At 39.6% G+C, this 24,670-nt stretch overlaps 1 protein-coding gene across 2 annotated transcripts in view; it reads right to left on the minus strand.

Moving 5' to 3' along the window:
• The window catches only part of LOC129774818 (protein O-mannosyl-transferase TMTC2), a 786,337-nt gene that overhangs the window by 626,794 nt on the left and 134,873 nt on the right, over nt 1–24,670 (minus strand). For both annotated transcript variants that reach the window (XR_008742781.1, XM_055778813.1), the window contains exon 3: nt 17,586–17,672. Coding sequence is in view for 1 of the 2 variants with exons in the window: in XM_055778813.1 (XP_055634788.1) it covers nt 17,586–17,672 (87 nt within the window). In the remaining variant the exon portion in view is untranslated. The remainder of the gene's footprint in view (nt 1–17,585; nt 17,673–24,670) is intronic.

Below are 24,670 nucleotides of genomic sequence, written 5' to 3' on the forward strand. Positions count from 1 at the left end.
GATCGGAAGGTGAAGAACGGAAAAATTGGATGCTCCGTCAGTGAAAAAGATCACAAACGCGTAGTTAAGCAGTTTAGACGTGTTCCGAGAAGTTCGGTCCGGGATGTCGCCAATAAGCTGAATTAGTCAAGTTCATTCGTCCAGCGGACCAAGCAGCGGGAGGGCCTGCGTACATACAAGGTTCAGAAGGCTACTAACCGCGACGAAAGGCAAAACATGGTGGGGAAGACGCGAGCCCGGAAGTTGTACACCGAAATGCTGACGAAGCCGCATTGCCTGGTAATGGACGACGAAACCTACGTCAAAGCGGACTTTCGTCAGCTGCCGGGCCTGTTGTTCTTCTCCGCAGAGGACAAATTCAGCGTTCCGGAGGAGATTCGCAAGCAGAAACTATCCAAGTTTGCCAAAAAGTACATGGTGTGGCAAGCGATCTGCTCTTGCGGAAAGCGGAGCGCCCCCTTCGTGATGACCGACACGGTAAACGGGCAGGTTTACCTTAAGGAGTGCCTACAGAAGCGCTTACTACCACTATTGAAGCAGCACGAGGGCCCGACCATCTTCTAGCCGGATCTCGCTTCGTGCCACTATTCAAAGGACGTGTTGGAGTGGTACGAAGCCAACGGGATCACCTTCGTGCCAAAGGAAATGAACCCGCCCAACGCGCCGGAGCTTCGCCCAATAGAGAAATATTGGGCGATTATGAAGCAGGCCCTTCGGAAGAACCCAAAAGTTGTCAAATCGGAGGCGGACTTCAAGAGAAAATGGATTTCTGTTCAAAAAAAAACTACAACCTGACGTTGTACAGAACCTAATGGACGGGGTAAAGAGGAAGGTGCGAGCATACGGGCTTGGGCTCGAAGTATGAATAAAAAGAAAATGCCAAAAGTTGTTTAATAGTTTTTATTTTACTGTCTAAAATTTTCAAAAGGATCGGTCTACTGGGCGAATTTCTACAGCGTTTTTTCCGTGATGTAATTTGTTGTGACATACCCTTCATAATGAAGGAAACTTCTAATGGAAAAACGCTTATTATTTGCTCAAAAATAACATGCCTATTATTGACCAATTTACCCCGTGTGTGGGATTAGTTGGTCAATTTATTCTGAAATATAAAGACGTTAAATAAAAGAAAAATATCAAATAATTGATTTTCTGGTTATTTTTCATTGAAAGGGTAAAAGGTAAGCTTCATTGTGGTACATAACCCTTTCATTGTGGTTGAAGCCGTATCGATCGACATTTTCTTATGTTGTAGACATCTGTCAACAGTATCCAATTCAATACATCAGAAGTTTCATGCAACCATATGTCTGCCATTCTCAAAACAGCATTATTTGCAGAATTTCAACAGAAAATCCGAACCGAATCGATTGTGTAGTGGCGACGGACGCCGAAGCAAACGCATCTAATTTTTTACCTCAAGTTTTCAACGAAGGAATACAGCTTTCACCGCAATAAAATATCTTCTTCACACAAAAATTATCACCGTGAAATGAGCTGCACTTAGACGTCACTATTAACCTGGAAACTCTTTAATGAATATTTAGGTGGCCGTGGCTTCAAAAAAGCGAACTAAATCGAGAGATTGTTTCAGCTAATGTTACTGCTTTACTACTGTTTCTCTTGATGTGAACTGCTACCCGGTTAAAAAAATGAATGTTTGCTTTTGCAGTGAAATAACGAATGCTATATATTTCTATTGGTAGGAACATCACAAACGAGTGGGGTTGCGACGCAATGTTTCACTTTTCTTTAGGATATTTTAGGTAATAGATCTTCAGCCTTCAAGAAAAAATATGGTCCCGAGACCATGAAAACTATAAAAAACGAATACAATCAATATATACGAAAAAAAATTGTTTTGAATTTATTTATTTTTTTTTTTGCTTTAATTTGATATGAATTTTCTAATAAAGTCATTTTTTGGAAAAAAAAAAAAGGGGGGGAATTAGATTTTTCGGGCCACCCTAAAATGAAAAAAGTTAAAAATACGGGTCTAATATTTTCCGATAAGGAACAAAACTACTAGTTTTAACGAAAATCTGAGAACCACTATATCGGTTTGGCTTGGAATGACTGTATATATTTAACCTATTTAGACTCTTGTGCAGAAATACACTGATAAAAGATGACTCCTTGTCTTCTTCCGCACAATTAAATAAATGGTATTTTGTGCACATTTTTGAACATTGATGTAAAAAAATAAAATTGTTTCGAGTTCCTCGTCCATGCTAGAATGTGTTTCCAGATTCTACATCGAAATAGTAACAACTTGCTATATATAATGGTCATACATATACACAAATTCATCATCGAATTTCAAAAACCGACCATGTACATTTTGTTTATTGGCCCAAAAAAAATGATCTGCGCAGAGTTTCAGCTCAATCGGACATGATTTAGGGGTCCCTCAAAGCGCTCAAAGTTTTGATTTTGGATCCTCGAAAATCTTCCAAGGGGGAGTAAAGAAAATTTGGAAAATCGAAATTTTTTTTCGATGCCAAACGACTTAAAAATGCAGTCCCAAAATTACCACCATATCTCGACATTTCATGCATTTTTATGTCATTTGGCATAGGAAAAAAAATTCGATCTTCAAAATTTCCAAAAGATTTTAGAGGATCAAAAAATCTAAACTCTGAGCGTATTGAGGCACCCCTAAATCATGTCCGATTGCGCTGATACTTTGCACAGATTTTTTTTTTTGGGCCAATAAACAAAATATACATGGTCGGTTTTTTAAATTTGACATGACCAGTTTCGTTGCCACCCTAATTCTCATGTTAATAGCTCACAGATCCCTGATCACTGATATTCAGAGGTGATAAAGCATACTGTTTAGTGGAGTCGAAATTGAATTTCATGTTGATGCTCTAATATACTGTTCATAATCATGTCCTTCTTGATGTCCATATGCAGCTACATATATTCATATCTCAAATATCACATACAGTTACAAGTTAACACCTCGAAAAAGTTTCAAATCATATATTGTCATATACAGCGCTCGGTTCAGGTCTCTTTCAGAACCCAGAACAAAGCATTTCATTTCACCCGGTGTATCGGTGTCGTTGATTCAGTGTGACTAACGAGACGTGAGACGTGACAGTTTGATACAGCTTCGTAGCTTGTTTCCTTTATCCATTTATCTTTTTCCCGTCTCCCCCTCTGCCAGAACCACCATCGCACTCAAATCAGCTTTTGTACCTTGACAATGTTCCCCACCCAATAATGGCACCGTCACTCGGAAAAGTTTTCTCCAACTGTGTTTTTTTTTCTGGTTTTGTGTGTTGGTGTTGTCCTCGATGTATCTTCCCCTGCATTGCCTCGGTGTCATTTTATTACTACACTCCATGGTCAATCCAGCCACTTCCTCTCCGGCCGACGGTTATCTATCGCCTTCCACTATCCCGCCCATTCGCTGCTGATAATACCACTTGTTCAGTACGGGAAACTCCCCACCGAGTACAGCCATCCGTCGCAATCCGCCATTCCTGTACCATCAGTCTACGCGATCATAAGAAAACTGACATGATAATACTCAGTTTCATTTCCAGTTTTTTTTTCTGTTCCGGCCTCCCTCCACTTTGCGGCCATTTTCACCTCTCGAATACAGTTCTCTTTCCAACGCCCCATCCCCCCACAGCAGGGTGCTTCTTCTCCGTCCACGGATCCGCGCGCTTGCCGTGTCCTGTCCGTATTTCCTGATACAAAATTTAATTAAATTTTTCATGAACTCGGGCTCAACTTCTGTCTCCGTGCTTCGGAGTCAAATGCTCAATTTAAAATTTGACTTCTTCATTGGGTGTTGTTTTGCCGCTCAATGGCTTTGCCACTACTATCCCGTAACGTTGTTCTTCTGCTTCCAATGTTGATCCGGGGCGCAACTGTGGAGGTTTGCTTTTCAGTGCTAATTACTTTTGTGTTGTGTTCGCTTGACTCCTCCGCAGCGTGGAATACCCACCAGTGCGAACGAGACAGAGCACCCACTCCTTCCAGCTGCGCTGACTGTCTTGCATGATTAGATATTATTGTTGGCCCATTAGAGGAAAGTATTCCCATTTTGCTCGGAGCCCTTCTTCTCGAGAGCAGTTGTTTGGGTCGTGTCAAGTTTTGGAAGCCGATTGCTGTTAAATAAGGGCTCCTAACGCGATACGGGTTGCCAACCCGCACGACAAAAGCAATGCGGGCGTTGTGGTATTTTGTTTTAGTACACGAAATGTTTGTAACTAACAGCTCTAGTTCTCGATCAAAGTCACTAAAGGGGATTCACGAGAATGGGGTGGAAGGCACGATAACAAGAAGTTCAATAATGGAATCATAATTCGAAGCCTACGCCACAATTGTAGTCATTGGAGCATTTATCGGTAACGGAGTATTTAGATTTCGCAAGGAAGATGGTCAATCATCAAAATATTGGCACATCTGCTATCTACAGGGTTTTCCAACTTTAAATTCCGAAAGTAAATTGAAATGAAACACACTTAGAATTCGAATTTCGATGAAACTTTTATTTCAAATTAAAGTTTGGTTTATGCCATTATATATGAAATACAACATCATTCAAATGTCCACCAAGGGCTTCCTCGCACACCTTAATCCGGAACAGGTAATTTTCGATGACTTTTCGGCACATATGGGGCGGTATCTCGGTCATAACTTCACGAATGTTGTCTTTCAAATGTTCAAGAGTTTGCGGAGAGTTGGCATAGACACGGTCTTTCGCATAACCCCACAAAAAAAGTCTAGCGGGTTCAAATCGCATGATCTGGACGGCCAATTGGCATCACCAAAACGCGAAATTATGCGTCCCTCAAATTTCGTTCGCAATATGGCCATGCTCGGTCGTGTTGTGTGGCACGTGGCGCCGTCCTGCTGAAACCACATGTCATCCGTATCCATATCTTCAATTTGTGGCAAAAAAAAATCGATTAACATGCGGCCATAGCGCTCACCATTCACAGTTACCATCTCGCCGTCCTCATTTTCAAAGAAATACGGCCCGATGACTCCACCAGACCATAATGCGCACCAAACAGTGACTTTTGGCGGATGCAATGGCCTTTCAACAATCACGTGTGGATTTTCTGAGCCCCATATACGGAAATTTTGGGTGTTCACATAGCCACCGAGCCGCCTATTGTTGCAACAAAAAACGTTGCGCAGATTGTGGAGAGAGCCATGATGAGAATCCTTGCCCGAAAGAGCGCAAGTGTCTTCATTGCGGCGGGACTCCTCATGATCTTACTCAATGCCCGGTGTACATACAACGAGGGGAAAAAATCAAGCGTTCCTTAAAAGAACGTTCCAAGCGGACTTATGCAGAAATGCTTAAGAGTCCCGTTCCAACGACTCAGGACAATCCCTACTCCATTCTGCAGAACGACGAGCCTGTTGCTGACGCTCCCAATGCAGGAAGTTCCGGTACATCGCAGGGTGCCATCAGGAAAAGAAAAATTACTTCTTTTCCATCACTCCCCAGAAAGAAAACCGAAACTTCCAGTTGGAATGAAAACTCGAATCAAACGTGCTGAGAATAGACCGAAGCAAGTACCTCCTGGTTTAAGCGGTTCTTCTACGCACCAGGGGTCCTCAGCACTTCCCGGAGCAGCACCCAACACGTCTGCTCCTTTTTCGCGGTCGAGGCAACAGCCACAATCTGGCTTACTTGCGCTTTCTGACCTGGTGGACAACATTTTAAATGCTTTAAATATAAATGACCCTCTTAAAAGCATAGTATTATGTTTGCTTCCGATTGTGAGAACATTTTTGAAAGAAAAATGTGGTTTTTTGGCAGCGTTCATTTCCCTCGATGCCTGATTCAGGGCAAGAGGTCAAGGATTTGACCACTGTAATACAGTGGAATTGCAGAAGCATCATTCCTAAACTAGATCAGTTTAAATTTTTAGTTCACAGCTCTAACTGTGATGTATTTTCTCTCTGTGAAACATGGCTTTCTTCAGCCGATGAGCTGAATTTCCACGATTTCAACATTATTCGCCTCGATCGAAATGACTCGTTTGGTGGCGTACTATTGGGGATTAAAAAATGTCACTCCTTCTATAGAGTCACTCTCCCATCGATGACAGGCATTGAAGTTGTTGCTTGCCAGACACAAATCAATGGCAAAGACCTCTGCATTGCCTAGATATATCCCTCCCAGAACTACGGCAGGCCGCCATCAGTTTTTTGATATCATCGAGGCACTGCCGGAGCCGCGGCTAATCTTAGGTGACCTCAACTCCCATGGAACAGCATGGGGTTCACTCTACGATGACAACCGTGCCACTTTGATTTATGATCTGTGCGACAACTTCAAATTGACAGTTTTGAATACTGGGGAAGCAACCAGAATAGCCAACCCTCCTGCACGGGCAAGCATGCTAGACATATCTCTCTGCTCTTCTTCGTTATCCCTGGATTGCATGTGGAAGGTAATCCAAGATCCCCACGGTAGTGATCACCTACCAATAATTTTATCGATCGCTAATGAATCAAGCTTTCGTGAGTCAGTCAATATTTCGTATGACCTCACAAAGAATATTGACTGGAGAACATTTGCGGAAATAATATATGAAGCAATTGTTTCAATGCATGAACTTCCCCCACTCGAAGAGTATAACTTTATATCGAGTTTGATTTACGAAAGCGCACTTCAAGCTCAAAAGAAACGTGTACCGGCTCCCACTTTCCGACGTCGTCCTCCATCACTTTGGTGGGACAAGGAATGTTCAAAGGTCTACCTTGAAAAATCATCCGCTTTCAAAAAATTCAGGAAAACTGGATTAGTGGAATGGTTTCTAAAGTACCAAGCTCTAGAAGCCAAACTAAAGGGTTTGATTAAAGCAAAAAAACGTGGATATTGGCGGAAGTTCGTCAATGGTTTGTCAAGGGAGACCGCTATGAGCACTCTTTGGAATACGGCTAGGAAAATGCGTGGCTGGAACCATACAAACGAAAGTGAGGAATACTCTGACCGTTGGATTTTTAACTTTGCAAGGAAGGTTTGTCCCGACACCGTTCCTGCACAAAACGTCGTACGCGACATTCCGCTCCAATGCGATTATGAGAATTTTTCGATGGTGGAATTCTCAATTGCCCTTCTCTCATGTAACAATTCAGCTCCGAGGTCGGACAAGATTAAATTCAACTTGTTGAAAAATCTTCCCGACTTGGCAAAACAGCGTTTGCTGAACTTGTTCAACAAGTTTCTAGAGCTGAATATTGTCCCGCATGACTGGAGACAAGTGAGAGTGATAGCCATACGGAAACCCAACAAGCCGGCTTGCGATCACAACTCGTATAGGCCGATTGCAATGTTATCCTGTATTCGTAAATTGTTAGAGAAAACGATTCTACTTCGTTTGGACAAGTGGGTCGAAACGAACAATTTGCTGTCAAATACGCAGTTTGGCTTCCGCCGAGGTAAAGGGACAAATGATTGTCTCGCGCTGCTATCTTCTGAAATCCAAATCACATTTGCTCGCAAAGAACAAATGGCTTCCGTTTTTCTCGATATCAAAGGGGCATTTGATTCAGTTTCCATGGAAATTCTCTCAGAGAAGCTTCATAATCGTGGACTTTCACCAATTCTCAATAATTTCCTGTACAATTTACTGTCAGAAAAGCACATGAATTTCTCTCATGGCAACTCAAAATCTTCTCGTTACAGTTTTATGGGCCTACCACAAGGCTCCTGCCTAAGCCCCCTCTTGTACAGTTTTTACGTCAATGATATAGATGATTGTCTAACTAGAGACTGCACGCTGAGACAACTTGCAGGCGATGGAGTTATTTCCATCACGGGTACTAATCCCGTCGTTCTGCAAAAGTCGTTGCAAGATACCCTGAACAATCTGTTCACGTGGGCCCTCAAGCTGGGTATCGAATTCTCTACGGAGAAAACTGAAATGGTCGTTTTTTCTAGGAAGCACGAACCCGCCCAATTCCAGCTTTACCTATCCGGCAAAACGATCCAACACTCTATGTTTTTCAAATACCTGGGTGTATATTTTGATTCTAAATGTACCTGGGGGAGACACATTGCGTATTTGAAACAGAAATGCCAGCAAAGAATCAATTTTCTCCAAATAATTACCGGAACATGGTGGGGTGCCCATCCAGGAGACCTCATCCAGTTGTACAAAACAACGATATTATCAGTGTTAGAATATGGCAGTTTTTGCTTCCGATCAGCTGCCAGGATTCATATTCTCAAGCTGGAGAGAATACAATATCGTTGCTTACGTATAGCCATGGGGTGTTTGCATTCGACACATACGATGAGTCTCGAAGTTTTGGCAGGAGTACCCCCGCTTACTCTTCGGTTCACAGAATTATCCTACAGATTTCTCATCCATTGCAAGATCATGAATCCATTGGTGATTGATAACTTCGAAAATCTACTCAGTCAAGTTTTATGTCTTTATACCATGAGTACCTTACCCACGACGTGCTCACTTCACCAGGCATCTCCAACCAAGTTTGCTTCCCATACTTTTGCAATTCCTCTGTCATTTTTGATCTGTCCATGCGACAAAAAATCCATGGAATCCCAGATCACCTACGCTCCGATTCTATTCCGCCGATATTTTCGGCAGAATATGGGAAAGTTGGATCTGATAAAATGTTCTTTACTGACGGTTCATTCATAAACGAGTCCACTGGCTTCGGCATCTTCAATGAAAATTCCAGTGCCTCTTTCAAACTCAAAGATCCTTGTTCCGTGTATGTCGCTGAACTGGGTGCGATGTATTATGCATTAGGGATCATTGAAACATTGCCCATCGACCACTATTTTATTTTTTCAGACAGTCTCAGCTCAATAGAGGCAATCCGCTCAATGAAAGTTTATAATTGCTCATCTTATTTCCTAACAAGAATAAGACAACTATTGAGTGTTTTGGTCGAAAAATTATTCACGATTACCTTAGCATGGGTTCCCTCTCATTGCTCGATTCCGGAGAATGAGAAAGCGGACTCGCTAGCTAAGGTGGGCGCTTTAGAAGGCACACTTTTTGAAAGGCAAATTGCTTATAATGAATTTTTCCACATTCCTCGTCAGTATACGCTCGTAAGTTGGCAGCGCATGTGGAGTGAAGATGAGTTCGGTCGTTGGTTACACACGATTATCCCTAAGGTCTCGACGAGTGCTTGGTTTAAGGGATTGAATGTAGGTCGTGATTTCATTCGCGTGATATCTCGGCTTATGTTCAATCACTACAACCTAAACGCGCATCTCTATCGCATTGGGCTCGCAGCAAACAATCTTTGTGATTGTGGCGATGGCTACCACGACATCGAGCATGTTGTCTGGTCGTGTATCCGGTTCCATGCTGCTCGCTCTCAGTTCTCTAGAGCACTGAGAGCACAAGGCAGACAATCGGATATCCCCGTCCGGGATATCTTAGGTAGCCATGATCCTGATCTTCTGCTTCATCTATACCTGTTCCTCAGAAACGCCGATGTCAACGTTTAATGATGTTTCCTTCGTTGTGTCCCCGTTTCATATCCCTCCTATCCAAACGATAAACTTTTACTTAGTCGCGGCAATACATACACACACTCTTTACAGATACACGGGCTAAAGGTTGTGCAGTCCACTGATCATTCAACAAGAGCCAAAGGTTGTACCGCTTATGACAACTCTACACGAGCTGATGATTGCGCCGGATAGTGACCATTCTATCCTGGATTCCTCGAGTCGAGAAAGACGCACCACACTAGATATGAGGTACAGACTAGGGGGCGTTGCTGATTAATGGTCAGCTGCATCCCAATAGGAGGTATCCCGTGTCGGGCATACGTACAGAGCATCGAAGACTGCAACATACCAATTATGAGAACACTTGTAATACTAACCTCGAGCCAACCGCGAGTAATCGGTTACATATTACTAACATAGTTGTAAGCAAACATTGTCGAAATATTGAACTCCCGGCCCCGTTAGGCTGACGCCATATGAGCCTTAATAAAAATATATATTTTGGATAAAAAAAAATAGCCACCGAGCTCGAAATGTGCCTCATCGCTGAAGAAAATTTGATGCGAAAATTCAGCATTTTGCTGCTGTTGTTCGTTCACCCAATCGACGCATGCCCGACGCATTCCATGGTCACCACGCTCTAATTTTTGTACCAGTTGGACTTTATATGGATGTAGGTGCAAGTCCAAATGCAAAATTCGCCACAATGATGTGTTTGACAAGCCCAATTGCTGAGCACGCCGTGGAATCGAAACATTCGGGTCATCCTCCACACTGGCAGCAACAGCAGCAATATTTTCGGCCGAACGCACATTACGATGATGCGCAGGTTTCACAATATCCGCTACGGATCCAGTTTGTTCGAATTTACGCACTATATTAGCGATTGTGTGCTCTGTAGGCCGTCCATGACGACCAAAATCCGTCCGTAATGCTCGAAAAACATTTGCCGGTTTTTCATCATTTTTATAGTATAATTTAACAAAATTAACACGTTGTGCGATGCTAAAACGATCCATATTGTAAAATGGCAGACATTCAACTAACGATATGACGCTTTGGTTGACAGCTATGTCAAACGGTTGTCAGCGCAGGGCTGTATACTTTCGGAAGCCCGAAATGGAAAACCCTGTACATTGGCATGGCGTTTGCGCTTGATCTGTCTTTTTTTTTCTAATGGTACATGGCTTTTAAGGTGTTATTCTTATTCAATAAAATCACAGTTAACTTCAATGATTCTATCAACCAAATTAAATCTCACTGACCGCCATACAATTCGTTTTTTGATACCCAACTTCTATCTTTTTTAAATTTCGCTGTAATATCATTTTTAATAATTTCTGGTGAATTTTCAACTGGAATCTACAAAAATCACGATTTTTACCTCTCTGTATTCATAATTAACTTTCATTTTAACGTTGAAATATTTCATATTCGCTTGAAATAAATCATATTTAAGAGACTCGGAAGGAAAGGGGTGTACGTGATTTGATCGATTTCTCTTCATCAACTTTTTCTTTAGTTAATAACTGAACTACAAAAACGTCCCAATTCGAGTTTGCTTTAGAATCCGATAGATGAGGTTCTGACCTATCTTCCACATTGTCAAATACAAATCGAGTCAGTATATAATCCAGTCCGACCTGCACCCAATTTTGACAGTTAATATTACATAAAATGTGCTTTATGAAGCGCCCCTTTACAAATAGATTTAATAAGACATTTTTCGAACAAGAATATAGGGAATAAACGATTGATAGATTCTCGAATAAGAATATCGAAATTTCCCATAAAACGAGCCAAGGTTTCGCTGTTTATGTTTTCTTTTTAATTTAGTTATCAACATCGTATGTTCTATGTAATAAATTAAACGTTCTAAGCTTTGAAAACATAATCAAGTTATTTTTTCTATTCAATTTTTTTTGCCTCAAAATTTTGACCCATAAGATAAATCCTTTCAACAGATACGGTACTACCAGTCAAACACAAAATATAGTCATCACGAATTCCTTATATTCTAAAAATTTGTTTTCCATTTTTGAAAACTGTTTTTAACACAACGATTCGCAACTGATGAGAATTATTTGTTCCACTTGTATGGTTTACAGAAATTATAAATAAATATAATGAGATAAAAAGTGGAACAAATAATTCAAACTCTTCATGCGTTCATTTTAAGTACACATAAATCAGAGATCGAAATCCTCGCTCGGATGCACGATAAATATTCAATCAATCAATCTAGTTTTCGATGAACCGTGTATTGTTGATATTTTCGTCTTTTCGTTTTCACCGAAAATTCTTTTTCAGAGAGAAAGATATGTGGAAAATCTCGTTCTCGGAAGTTCAACGAGAATGGTTTTTCGTCTCTCATTTGGTACTGAAAATATGGAGCGAAAAATCATAGCTAACTTTACCAACGTTAATCTGTTAGGACAGCGTCCAAACGATTTGCATTTGGACAGCGTCTGAATTGTACAAATATTAATCCATCTCATGTTCACTTCACGATGAAACCCACCCTGTATAATATGATAAGAAGAATATATGAAAAAGATTGAAACCATCAACTTATTCAATGAAGGCTTATCTATGATTGGAAGCATTTTTCATTCGAACTCATGATAATTTTGAACCGTTGGAATTTTTTCCTAACCATTGAAGATGGATTTCGTATCATCATCCTATCGGTTCACACGGAAAGTGAGAAATCAAGTTAATAATATTAAAAAATAATACTATTACTATAAAAAAATAACACTATACTAGCGCCTTCAGGAGCCGAAGAAAGCTGACAGGAAAAATATGCATAAATGGAAAACCAGGCTCAAAGAAAATGATACAAAGCATCGAAATGTGGAGAAATTGGGGAAATTCACAATTATCGCAGAAAATTTACCCATTAGAAGAAACCAACTGGAAATTGTCTGAATATTTTCAGAAGCTGCGAATGTAGTTGCAAAAAATTGAGTACAGCAAGAGGAAAGGAAGTGATCATTGCAGGATAAGTTGACAGCTAAAGAGAAAGAAACTCTATGTCTGCTTAATAGTAACAAATGGTTAATGGAAGAAATCTTGAAATTTAATAATAAAAATGGTTCGGCTTTTGAAGGAAAGGATAATAAAATTGAAAAGCTGTTGAATGAATTTGAATGTAAGAGAAACGAGACTAACAATGAGGATAGATTGGACGAGGAGTTCGAAAATGATAGCGAATCTGAACAGCCATTCCATGCCAAACCGATATAGTGGTTCTCAGATTTTCGTCAAAAGTGGTAGTTTTGTTCTCCATCGCAAATTATTATTTTTTTTTATTTTTTTATTTTTTTATTTCCCGAAAAATCGTTTTTTCGCATTTTTTCCAAAAATGACTTTTTTCAAAAATTCATAACTTTCGAACCACTGGACCAATTCAGATGTTCGACATATTAAATAAAAGCCAATTTTCTGGTCTTTTTTGGATAAATACTATAGTTGCGGAAATTTTGAATTATGTTTTCGTTATTAATGATTGTATTTGTCTATTTTATTTTTTTCATGGTCTCGGGACCAAAGGCGCTATATATTTTTATATTTTTTCTGGAAAACTGAGAATTTTTCACATAATATATCTCGAAACCAGCGATGCTTTTTTTTCCGTTTTTGGGTTATGATTTTTCAAATTTAACCGATGGTCCGAAGAATTATTTTTTCCCATTTTTTCCACTACAAAATATCATAACTTTTGATCTACTGGACCGATTCAGATGATCGACATATCAAATAAAAGCCAATGAGCTTCGATTTCGAATTTAATAAGTAACATTTCTGAGAACCAATATTACTTTGATTTCATTACTAAACTCAAGCCTTTCAATTGTTTCTTATATTCATCTATTAGCAAATGTTAAGTAATAGGACGTTATCTTGAAATTTTGCAATCTTTTTGGAATGTTTGTGTGCATGTTGAGCATTTGTATTACATTGTGTAGAATGTGTAGCGACGGAAAAGTTGATTTTGCCCGGATTTTAAATCAAATTATTCACAGAGTATGAAATTCGATTAAAAAAAATCAATGATTTGTGAACGTTCCTCGGGTGTGAGTCTTTTTTTTGACAATACAAACAGAGCATTTTTCGCTTTTAAACATGTTTCACGCGTTAGCCATCTGAAATAAAAATGTCTCTTCAAATTATTCAACTATTGGGAATCGAAAAAGAACGCCTCGAAGCAATATGAAGTCCTTTTTTCGAATATTTTATAAATGCAAAACCATTTTGCTAATAGTAAAGGGTGTGTCACATCAAATTGCATCACGGGAAAAACGCTGTAGAAATTCGCCCAGTAGACCGATCCTTTTGAAAATTTTAGACAGTAAAATACAAACTATTAAACATCTTTTGGCATTTTCTTTTTATTCATACTTCGAGCCCAAGACCGTATGCTCGCACATTCCTCTTTACCCCGTCCATAAGGTTCTATACAACGTCAGGTTGTAGTTTTTTTTTTAACAGAAATCCATTTTCTCTTGAAGTCCGCCTCCGATTTGACAACTTTTGGGTTCTTCGCCCAATATTTCTCTATTGGGCGAAGCTCCGGCGTGGTGGGCGGGTTCATTTCCTTTGGCCCCAAGGTGACCCCGTTGGCTTCATACCACTCCAACACGTCCTTTGAATAGTGGCACGAAGCGAGATCCGGCCAGAATATGGTCGGGCCCTCGTGCTGCTTCAATAGTGGTAGTAAGCGCTTCTGTAGGCACTCCTTAAGGTAAACCTGCCCGTGTAACCGTGCCGGTCATCACGAAGGGGGCGCTCCGCTTTCCGCAAGAGCAGATCGCTTGCCACACCATGTACTTTTTGGCAAACTTGGATAGTTTCTGCTTGCGAATCTCCTCCGGAACGCTGAATTTGTCCTCTGCGGAGAAGAACAACAGGCCCGGCAGCTGACGAAAGTCCGCTTTGACGTAGGTTTCGTCGTCCATTACCAGGCAATGCGGCTTCGTCAGCATTTCGGTGTACAGCTTCCGGGCTCGCGTCTTCCCCACCATGTTTTGCCTTTCGTCGCGGTTAGGAGCCTTCTGAACCTTGTATGTACGCAGGCCCTCCCGCTGCTTGGTCCGCTGGACGAATGAACTTGACAAATTCATCTTACTGGCGACATCCCGGACCGAACTTCTCGGATCACGTCTAATCTGCTTAACTACGCGCTTGTGATCTTTTTCACTGACGGAGCATCCATTTTTGCCGTTCTTCACCTTCCGGTCGATGGTTAGGTTCTCGAAGTATCGTTTCAGTACTCTGCTGACCGTGGATTGGACGATTCCCAGCATCTTACCGATGTCCCGATGTGACAACTCCAGATTCTCGAAATAAGTGCACAGGATTAATTCACGACGCTCTTTTTCGTTCGACGACATTTTTCCAAATTTACGAAAAATTGACAGTGAAGCATGGCCAGCGTGATCTATACACTCTTATCTGATTATAAGCGAAAGCTGAAGATATAATTCCTAAAAATTAAATTTCTACAGCGTTTTTTCCGTGATGCAATTTGATGTGACACACCCTTTAGTTCAATGGGAAAAAGTGTGGGATCTGAAGACGTATATACACATAAAGGAATTTCTTGTACTGTATTTGGATTTGCATACAACGCAATTAGATTGGATTCCCACTCTCCAGTGGAATCTGTGTATCTTCAAACGATGGCTATTATGGATGAAATCAGAGAGGTGTTATTTTTCGTTTTTAAGTTATGATTTTTCAAAGTTAACATGTTTCCAGTTTTCGTTCATTATTTCTATACGACTAGACTGGATGTATGTGACTATAATCCAATTGACAAGTGTGTTATTTTTTCAAAAAAGGCTAGCTAGCAGGTTTCAATTTGATATGTCGATCATCTGAATCGGTCCAGTAGTTCAAAAGTAATATTTTTTGAAAAAAGTCATTTTTGGGAAAAAAGAGAAAAATTATTTGTTGGACCATCGGGTAACTTTGAAAAATCATAACTCAAAAACAAAAAAACGCCTACCTGATATGTGAAAAATCCTCAGCTTTCCATAAAAAGTATAAAAAATATAGCGCCCTTAGTCCCGAAACCCTGAAATCTATAAAAAAACAAATACCGTAAATAATGACAAATCCAAAACCTGACATTTTTGCTAGCATTTTTACAAGAATGACTATCTAGTTAGCTTTAATTTGATATGTTGACCGTCTAAATCGTTCAGTAGTTCACAAGTTATGATTTTTGGAAAAATATTTCGGTATTTCGATATTTCGGATCACCCTAAATTGAAAATGGACACCCTAACAAAAAAAAAAAATAAAAAATACGGGTTGCTTGCGATAAAGAACGAAACTACCACTTTTTACGAAATTCTGAGAACTACTATATCGGTTTGACATGGAATGGCTGTATAGATAATATTAAAATATATTAAAAGACGGAGTGACAATTGAATAATTTTTTTTCCCGATGTAAACGAAGCGACAAAATAGAATATAGATTATAGATAATTGAAAGAAAAATGACAAAAAAATATATTTTGTTTATCGAAAATTTTATGAACCATATAAAAAATGCTATTATTAACCATAAATTAGTACTATTACCATATAAAGGTATGATGTAAATTTAATTCTATTGAACAAAAGATTTTTTTTTTAAATGATTCATGGTCAATTGGGATGGTTCAGTAGGGAAGTGAAATGATCTCCGAAAGCAGCAGGAAATGTGGAATCAATCATCCGGTGACAAGCGACGGAGCGGAATCAATTAATGAATAAGTTCAAGGCGATGGACCAAATTCAAGAAAAGCCATGGCCTCAGCACATTTGATGAAAAATGTGAAAAATGGAACAATATATGCGACAGAATTTCAACAAAAAATCAACATTCTCCTCAGAGTACAATAAGAGCTTCCCAAACACGTAACACGTTTGACGATATAAGATGAAACAGTTGCAAAAACAAACCAAAAACATCGAAATGCAGAACACATCATTTGCCAGAACTGGAAACTCAGAGAAAAGACTGAACGACTATTATTATTTACTATTAATAGAACGGCGAAGGGCACTGTTGGCTACGAAAACATCGGAGATCTCAAATGAACAAGGAATGCTTAGTAGGGAATTAATTCATGAATCAGAACTATCCGCTTACACATGACAATCTTTTCAAGCTTATCTTCAAGCTCAGTAAATATACTTCATAAGACATTTTTCTAACCAGAATATAGGAAATAATCCATTGAAGGATACTTGAATAAAAATATCGTAATTTTCTATACAAATGGAAAATTCGATAAATCATGTGATACGCAGAGGTAGAGAAAATGAAAATGTAATAGAAATAAACGGGGAATCGATCGTCAGTCACGGAGATGAACGGTCGTGCCTCCTGGAGAAAACACTCTACAACTTATCTCTAGAGAGTCAAGCAGTGCCTTGGATCGCTCGAGTCTATACACTTAAGTTTCGTATTTTGTAATGGATCTTTCAAATGTTTTTCGAACATCGATGGTTCACTTTCAATTTTCATGCAGAGAAGTACCAATACGGTACAAATTCTCAGAGTGGGTTACGATGTAAACGGTTGAAATATCCGGATTTAAACTAGTTTTTCCATCTGAAACTGAAAATACTTTAACTCCAAAAATTCAAGATACCGCACTGCTGTAATGTGTTATTTTTGGTATATATGTTTGTCCAAATATTGACGAGGAAATAAAATTAAAGAGATCCGAAACCCGAGCTACGCCCAGCCTGATATATGATTATCAACAGCAAATGGCGGATGTTTCCGAACAGAAGGCCAAATGAGCTGCTCGGAATTAGCCCGTATTGTTTGACAAAGGGGCAGACCCCGTTCATCAGCGGGCAATTCACTCCCGGCAACACCTCCCCTCGAAAAGGGTGGAGAGATGGGTGCGAAGGTGAGGCAATATTTAATTAAGTAAATTAGCTGAACGATGTGTTCCCAAGCCTCACCTTGAAGTGACATCATCAGTTTTTCGTTCACCGGAACGGACCCGCGTTCGAATGCTGCTGGTGTTGCTACATAACATATGCATGTATCATGTACGAGAATGTTCAGGACAACAAAGAGCCTTACCTGTCATCGTATACGAATCCAGCGCTGAGCGTGTTGACGTACAGGCCAAATGCCAGGGCACAGCAACTGAGGCTAACGTAATCCATGCTGAAAAAAAAAGAGCAGAAGAGAAAAAAAGAATGACATTTATTCTGATATTAGCTGTGCGGATCTCGTTCAAGTTAATCATAAAAAACTGCCGGCGAGGGAAGAACCTCGAATATAATGTGGTTTTAGTTTCTAATGCTTTTTCTGCTTCCTGAAACAGATCATACATCAGATTCTAATCCCACTCCACAAATATCCTTCTAAAAGCACAAAAGTTCAATCCACTCCAAAGCCGGAGCTGAATACCAAATTATAGCACTCTGATCTGTGTCGTTCTCCGGGAACCCCCTGCCTCCCCACAATCACCCCGATCGCCCATCCCTTCCCTCTGGCCTGTGCCGAATTACAGTAATTAAATTCTATTCGGAATTCGATTTATTCCAGTTCACCAAAAATGGTGCCCGTTACCGGGGATCAGTTTTTAACATTTCGGAAGCCCACCAGGGACCGAGCCCCCATTCCGTTTTTCACTCAAAATTTAGTCGTTAGTTTCAGATGAATCGATAAACAGCAAATTTTCCGCCTATGGCAAGAACTGACAAAAACTGATCTCTTTATTTCCTACTCTCTCACCCATTTCTATCGGTTTGATTTGGATTTTTTTTTTATTTCATCGGGTGTATCCACTCTACTGAAGTGGTATAACTGATGTGGATTATATGTGAATGGGTTAGTTCTACTGCGGGTTCACATCGTGGGAGTTATGCTGTGTGTGTGTGTGTGTGTGTGTGTTTTGGTATGTCTATAGATCCTGAGCGCACAATATGAACATGAGTTGTGCTTGTTCAAATTGCAAAGTCCAGAGTTATTTCGCTTCAAGCGCTAAAAGTGGCTTCATTATACTGCTCAAAAACAGTAATAAATATCATGTTTCAACTTCGAGGGGAATAAATATTGTTTTTGATAAGTATTCTCCACTATTCTGCGTTTCGCACATTGATTGAAGCCGTAGAATTATTAAAAAAAAAAAACTAGTAAACATGTTTGGTTTATGCCATTATGTATGAAATACAACATCATTCAAATGTCCACCTAGGGCTTCCTCGCACACCTTGATCCGGAACAGGTAATTTTCGATGACTTTTCGGCACATATGGGGCGGTATCTCGGTCATAACTTCACGAATGTTGTATTTCAAATGTTCAAGAGTTTGCGGAGAGTTGGCATAGACACGGTCTTTCGCATAACCCCACAAAAAAAAGTCTAGCGGGTTCAAATCGCATGATCTGGACGGCCAATTGGCATCACCAAAACGCGAAATTATGCGTCCCTCAAATTTCGTTCGTAATATGGCCATGTTCGGTCGTGTTGTGTGGCACGTGGCGCCGTCCTGCTGAAACCACATGTCATCCGTATCCATATCTTCAATTTGTGGCAAAAAAATCGGTTAACATTCGGCCATAGCGCTCACCATTCACAGTTACCGTCTCGCCGTCCTCATATTCAAAGAAATACGGCCCGATGACTCCACCAGACCATAATGCGCACCAAACAGTGACTTTTGGCGGATGCAATGGCTTCTCAACAATCACATGTGGATTTTCTGAGCCCCATATACGGAAATTTTGGGTGTTCACATAGCCACCGAGCTCGAAATGTCTCATCGCTGAAGAAAATTTGATGCGAAAATTCAGCATTTCGCTGCTGTTGTTCGTTCACCCAATCGACGCATGCCCGACGCATTCCATGGTCACCACGCTCTAATTTTTGTACCAGTTGGACTTTATATGGATGTAGGTGCAAGTCCAAATGCAAAATTCGCCACAATGATGTGTTTGACAAGCCCAATTGCTGAGCACGCCGTGGAATCGAATCATTCGGGTCATCCTCCACACTGGCAGCAACAGCAGCAATATTTTCGGCCGAACGCACTTTACGATGATGCACAGGTTTCACAATATCCGTTACGGATCCAGTTTGTTCGAATTTACGCACTACATTAGCGATTGTGTGCTCTGTAGGCCGTCCATGACGACCAAAATCCGTCCGTAATGCTCGAAAAACATTTGCCGGTTTTTCATCATTTTTATAGTATAATTGAACAAAACTAACACGTTTAGCATCGCACAATCCATATTGTAAAATGGCAGACAGTCAAATAACGATATGACGCTTTGGTTGACAGCTATGTCAAACGGTTGTCAGCGCAGGGCTGTATACTTTCGGAAGCCCGAATTGGAAAACCCTGTATTAGCATTATATTATTGACATTGTTGAAAGATGATTTTGCATATGTAGAATGCCCAGCAACCTCAAGACCGAGGCAGAATACCTGAAATGCAATATAATTCACCGTAAGATCAGAATGGCTGTGATCTTTGGGCACTGCCTTTTTCTCATCAACAAAAAATCTGCGGGATGTCAAATTCAATCAAACAGAATGGGTTTGTCATGTTTGTCAAGTAAAGGCAACATACGTTTCTTCAAGCGTTCCTTAGGAGCAGATGGCCTACCAGACCAGGTAATTTTGAGGAACTTTCAGGGTCTTGAAGTCGTGTGCCATCTTTCTTCTTCCCGTTGCCATGTAAAATTTCTGTCCCGGAAGCTGCGTGATTTTCGTTTTGCCCGAACAAAATTTTTAAGCGTTAACATAAAAATAGAGGAATTAATCTACACGCATACATTTACAAAATTAGGGGTGGTCAAGTTTTTTTAACTGCACACTGAAACGAAATACGTCAAATTTATGTTGACTAAATTTCAATCGTTCTACCATTAATACATTGAGCCCTGTCGAAAATAAGGAAATATTTGAAAAATTGTTTGTTTTCGTATGTTTTACGATTTGTGACTGTTTTCCATGCTTCATTGTTGTTTTGTTGTTTTGTGTTATTTTTTTGATATAGGAGAAACAAATAGGAGCCAATATATCTATAAAGAAAAACGTGTATTTCTATGAAAACAACCTGAAATGCTCATACTTATATCTTCTCATTTTTATTTCTTTATATACAGAAATTCATGTAATTCATCTAAACAACTGAATTCTACAAATATTTCGTTTAAAAGCGTGAAAGTTCACTTAAATACCTTTCATTTGCTGATAATAGATAGAAAATTGGCAATTCAGAAACAACTAATCTCCGAAAATGAGTGTATTCTGCAATACCACATATTTTAGACCACAATAACTCAGGATGACACCTGTGTGAAATTTTGCGCAATGACAGAAAAATATATCAGATTTGAGATTTTTCATGGAATTGCCAGATACAGATCAGAGGTTCGTGCTAATCAGTTCACGGTGCCTTGAAGCGATAATTTAGCCGTATCACTCATGAATTAGTTAGAAAATAGCTAGGTCTTCTATATTGGTAATATGCACTGGTCAGCACAATTACATTATAAAGCCTCATGAAATATATTGCGTTTAATTCAAACCACTCATTCACAACATCAAGATTTGTACAGAACTTCGATATCGATATAAGCTACCAATGTTGTTAGGAAAAATGTGTTTATATCGTAAAATAAATATTGCCCCACCTGCATATATAATGAGGAAATCAATACGCAACAGATAACTATACATATCATCCCCTAGGATGATATGTATCGTTATATATAACGTTGACTTTTCGAATTCAATGAAGGCGGTGCCACACTAATACCCAATTAATTTAATCGTGAATTGGTATGTTATTTTATGAATCGTTCTTAATTAATTCTAAATGAAAAATAAGTGTGAATCCTTTGACTCATCTCTTATCAACACACTTATCTCGCTCCGATTCGGTACACTATTGGTGAATTCCGATGGTACTTAAAAATGTCGGCATTATGAATTGTTGAACAGTGACGAAGATTTTGATTGTAGTGAGAAAAAAGATAGAAACTTTGTAAAATGTAAAATAATAGAATTACACCCAAAATTGTTTTTTAGCTCATGTTTTGTCATCCCGATTCATGACATTAAACGACACATAACATAACAGAAAATGCCATGACTCTCAAATACTGGTAAGCATTTGTATAATATACATGGTACAGCAATATAAGATAAAATAGCTCATGTTTTGTCATCCCGATTTATTGCATTAAATAAGCGTTAAAATGACAGAAAATGCCGTGACTCACAAATACCGGTAAGCATTTGTATAATATATATGGTACGGCAATATAAGATTAATACGAGCGAGCGAAACAAGAGACACGTTTTAAATAAGCACGCATTACTTGGCCACGGCCCAGACCGAGATGGATATAGATCTCCTTTATGCTGGAAAGTGTTTTCTATGAGTGAAATTAGAAAACACTTTCCAACTTCAATTTGTAATGAGATGTAATATTATCACGCTTCTGCGTAACAGCATCATTAGCTATGTGGATAACGTGATCGTGTAAAACAGTCTTGCATTCCAGCCGGCCTTGGTTCGATTCCCGTTGAAGTCGTTTGGACTTTTTTTTTTGGTGCAATCCCATGTTTTCTGTCGAGAATGAAATGCTTTCTGACAACGCTAGATTGGGTGTATAATCAATACGAGTTTGGGTTTGTTGAAAATCCCTAAGTCTCTAGTTTTCTTGGGCGTTTTCAAGTGTTCACCTCAACACACTCAACACAGAGAAACTTTATTTCTGCTATGCGCGAAGGACACCATAAACATACTGCAGCGCGCCAAGCGGTTGCCATAGAAATCATGTGGACAAAACAACATTAGTGAATCGGACAACTCATGATCAGAATTGTGGTCATCGAAATGAATTAATTACATGGTTTAGCTATATCTGATACAAATGGTGTGAAGCATAATGTTTACAATATTTGTATGTGTTAAAACCCAGAAAAGGTCTGAATACGTGCCAAATAATCATCTGGTAATTGATTAAAAGCTAGCTCAAATGAGGGGCGCATTAACACCAATAGATGGTGGATTTTACAACCCTTAAAAAACATTTGAATCGGTAAAATATCCTATAAAACTGTTGTGAACCATGAAAAAGACAATTTTATTTATATGTTTTGAAACATTCGAATATCTGATTTGACACAGGTGCGCTGAACTCGAGCATTCAAAAAAGTGGTTAAACCATGATCATGTTTTCGACTGGACAAACCAAAATCATTTAGCTTATGTGGTTCAACGTACGATTAAAAAAATTAGAAAATAAAGAAACAGAAAGCACATACACCATCAAATAGGCAATGGTCGTCAAGGGTTTCTGCAATATCGATTATGGTGGAAATGCCATTATCCTCATTATTGTCCCTTTCATCCCCATTTATTTTTTTGCTTCATTGAATCAATAGAAAATGGATGCCTTGGAATATCATAAGTACAAAACAAGGTTATTTCAAGGGCCGTTTATCATCTGTAAACTTATAAGAATGTATGGCTTTTAACCTGAATTCCATGGTGTTGGTGTGATACAGCAAACAAGCAGAAATTCTTTGATAAATCGCATGACTTTCTCAGGAGTCACATTATAACATGGAACTATCAAACTATAATCCAAGCAACCAGTAATACGAACGCCAAAAGAAGTGAGAAGGAATTGAGAAATTGTGTAGAAAAAAAATAAAAACTCGTCATAATCCAACGTATAGCGAATCCAACAACACCAAAGGCTCTTTTTAGAATCACCAACATTTTCATAAAGAGTTAATTTTCGAGGTAACTAATGCATTAATGCACAAGACACATTCTCTTTTCAAACATATGAATAAATGAAAATATAGCAATATATTCAACACGTCGAGGCCTGGACTGTTCTTGCTGCACCTTCCATTCAGCTCAAATCAAGAGTGCTTGTACAATATCAAAGTCGGTCTCAGCTCCCAACGATATCTATTAGAAAAATGTCATAAACTCGACCAGAAAGTGGTCACATTTTCGAACACATCCGAAAACAAACTATGTATTTCTTTTTATTTCATTACTTTGTAGCTGTCAGCCCTAATGATCAACGTTCTTCTAATAAAAAGCTCAATGTCAGTCCCCATGAGCCGACGCGGGGCTCAACGTGTTTAATTGATAGTCCGTGGTGTAGTTCTACGTTTCTCCGATCATGTCCCCGACTTCATTCAACTGTCTTTTTTTTTGTTCTGAATGACTTCATCTTCCTAGCCGTTCTCAATCGCTCCGTTCGGTTCATCCACCAAAGTTCGCCGTTCAGAAAGATTTATCATTCAATTTAGACCAATCCATTCAGCATGCAATTTGAACTATCATTCAGAAAAAAGGAAAGACAGCTATTCACTCTTCCCGATAAACTTGTAAAACCATTCTTGTATTTCTAAAGTCTGCTTCATTTAATATTGTAGACTTCTGATGTCATTGTCTTGTCAGTGAGTAAGACTTTGGTTTTCTGTCCACAACTGCATATTCCCTGCCAAATCATGTACTTGCGGGCGAATTTATCCGCAAACACGAACTTAAATTTTGCAGGTACATCCCCCCGAGCCGTCGCGAAATACAATTTTTGACCTGGGATTTGCCCAAAGTCCGCCTTCACGTAGGTCTCATCGTCCATCAGAATACATCCGTCGAACTTGGTCAGCACTTGGTCGTACAGCTTTCGAGCACGGATTCTGGCCACATTGTTCTGCTTCAGCGTCCGATTCGGCTGTTTGCTGGCTCGGAATGACCTTATTCCTTCCCGGAGACGAATTCGTCGCACTGTACTGTTCGCGGCCTGGAACTAATTGGCCAAATCGCGGTCTGAAAGATTGGGATTCCTCTTGACGGCCTTGATGACTTTCCCACGCAGTTTCCGGTCGACAGTTCCACTCCGACGCTTCGAATGCGGCTTCCGAGCCGTCGTCAATGTTTCCTTGTACTGCTTGATAACACGCCATACGGTATTTCTGGGCATTTTAAGCTGTTTAGCTAGCTTAGATGCCGACAACAATGGATTTTCAAGGAAACTGTGCACAATTTTATCTCTCCGTTCGGTTTCCATGGCGGTTGTTTACAAAATGCTATCGTTTGGTGTTATGACATAAATACATGGTGAAAGGTAATGAATTTCCCGACACGTGGGTGAAAAAAGTTTCCAAA

The sequence above is a fragment of the Toxorhynchites rutilus genome, chromosome 3, assembly GCF_029784135.1.
Source record: "Toxorhynchites rutilus septentrionalis strain SRP chromosome 3, ASM2978413v1, whole genome shotgun sequence".
Taxonomy (NCBI): Eukaryota; Metazoa; Arthropoda; class Insecta; order Diptera; family Culicidae; genus Toxorhynchites; species Toxorhynchites rutilus.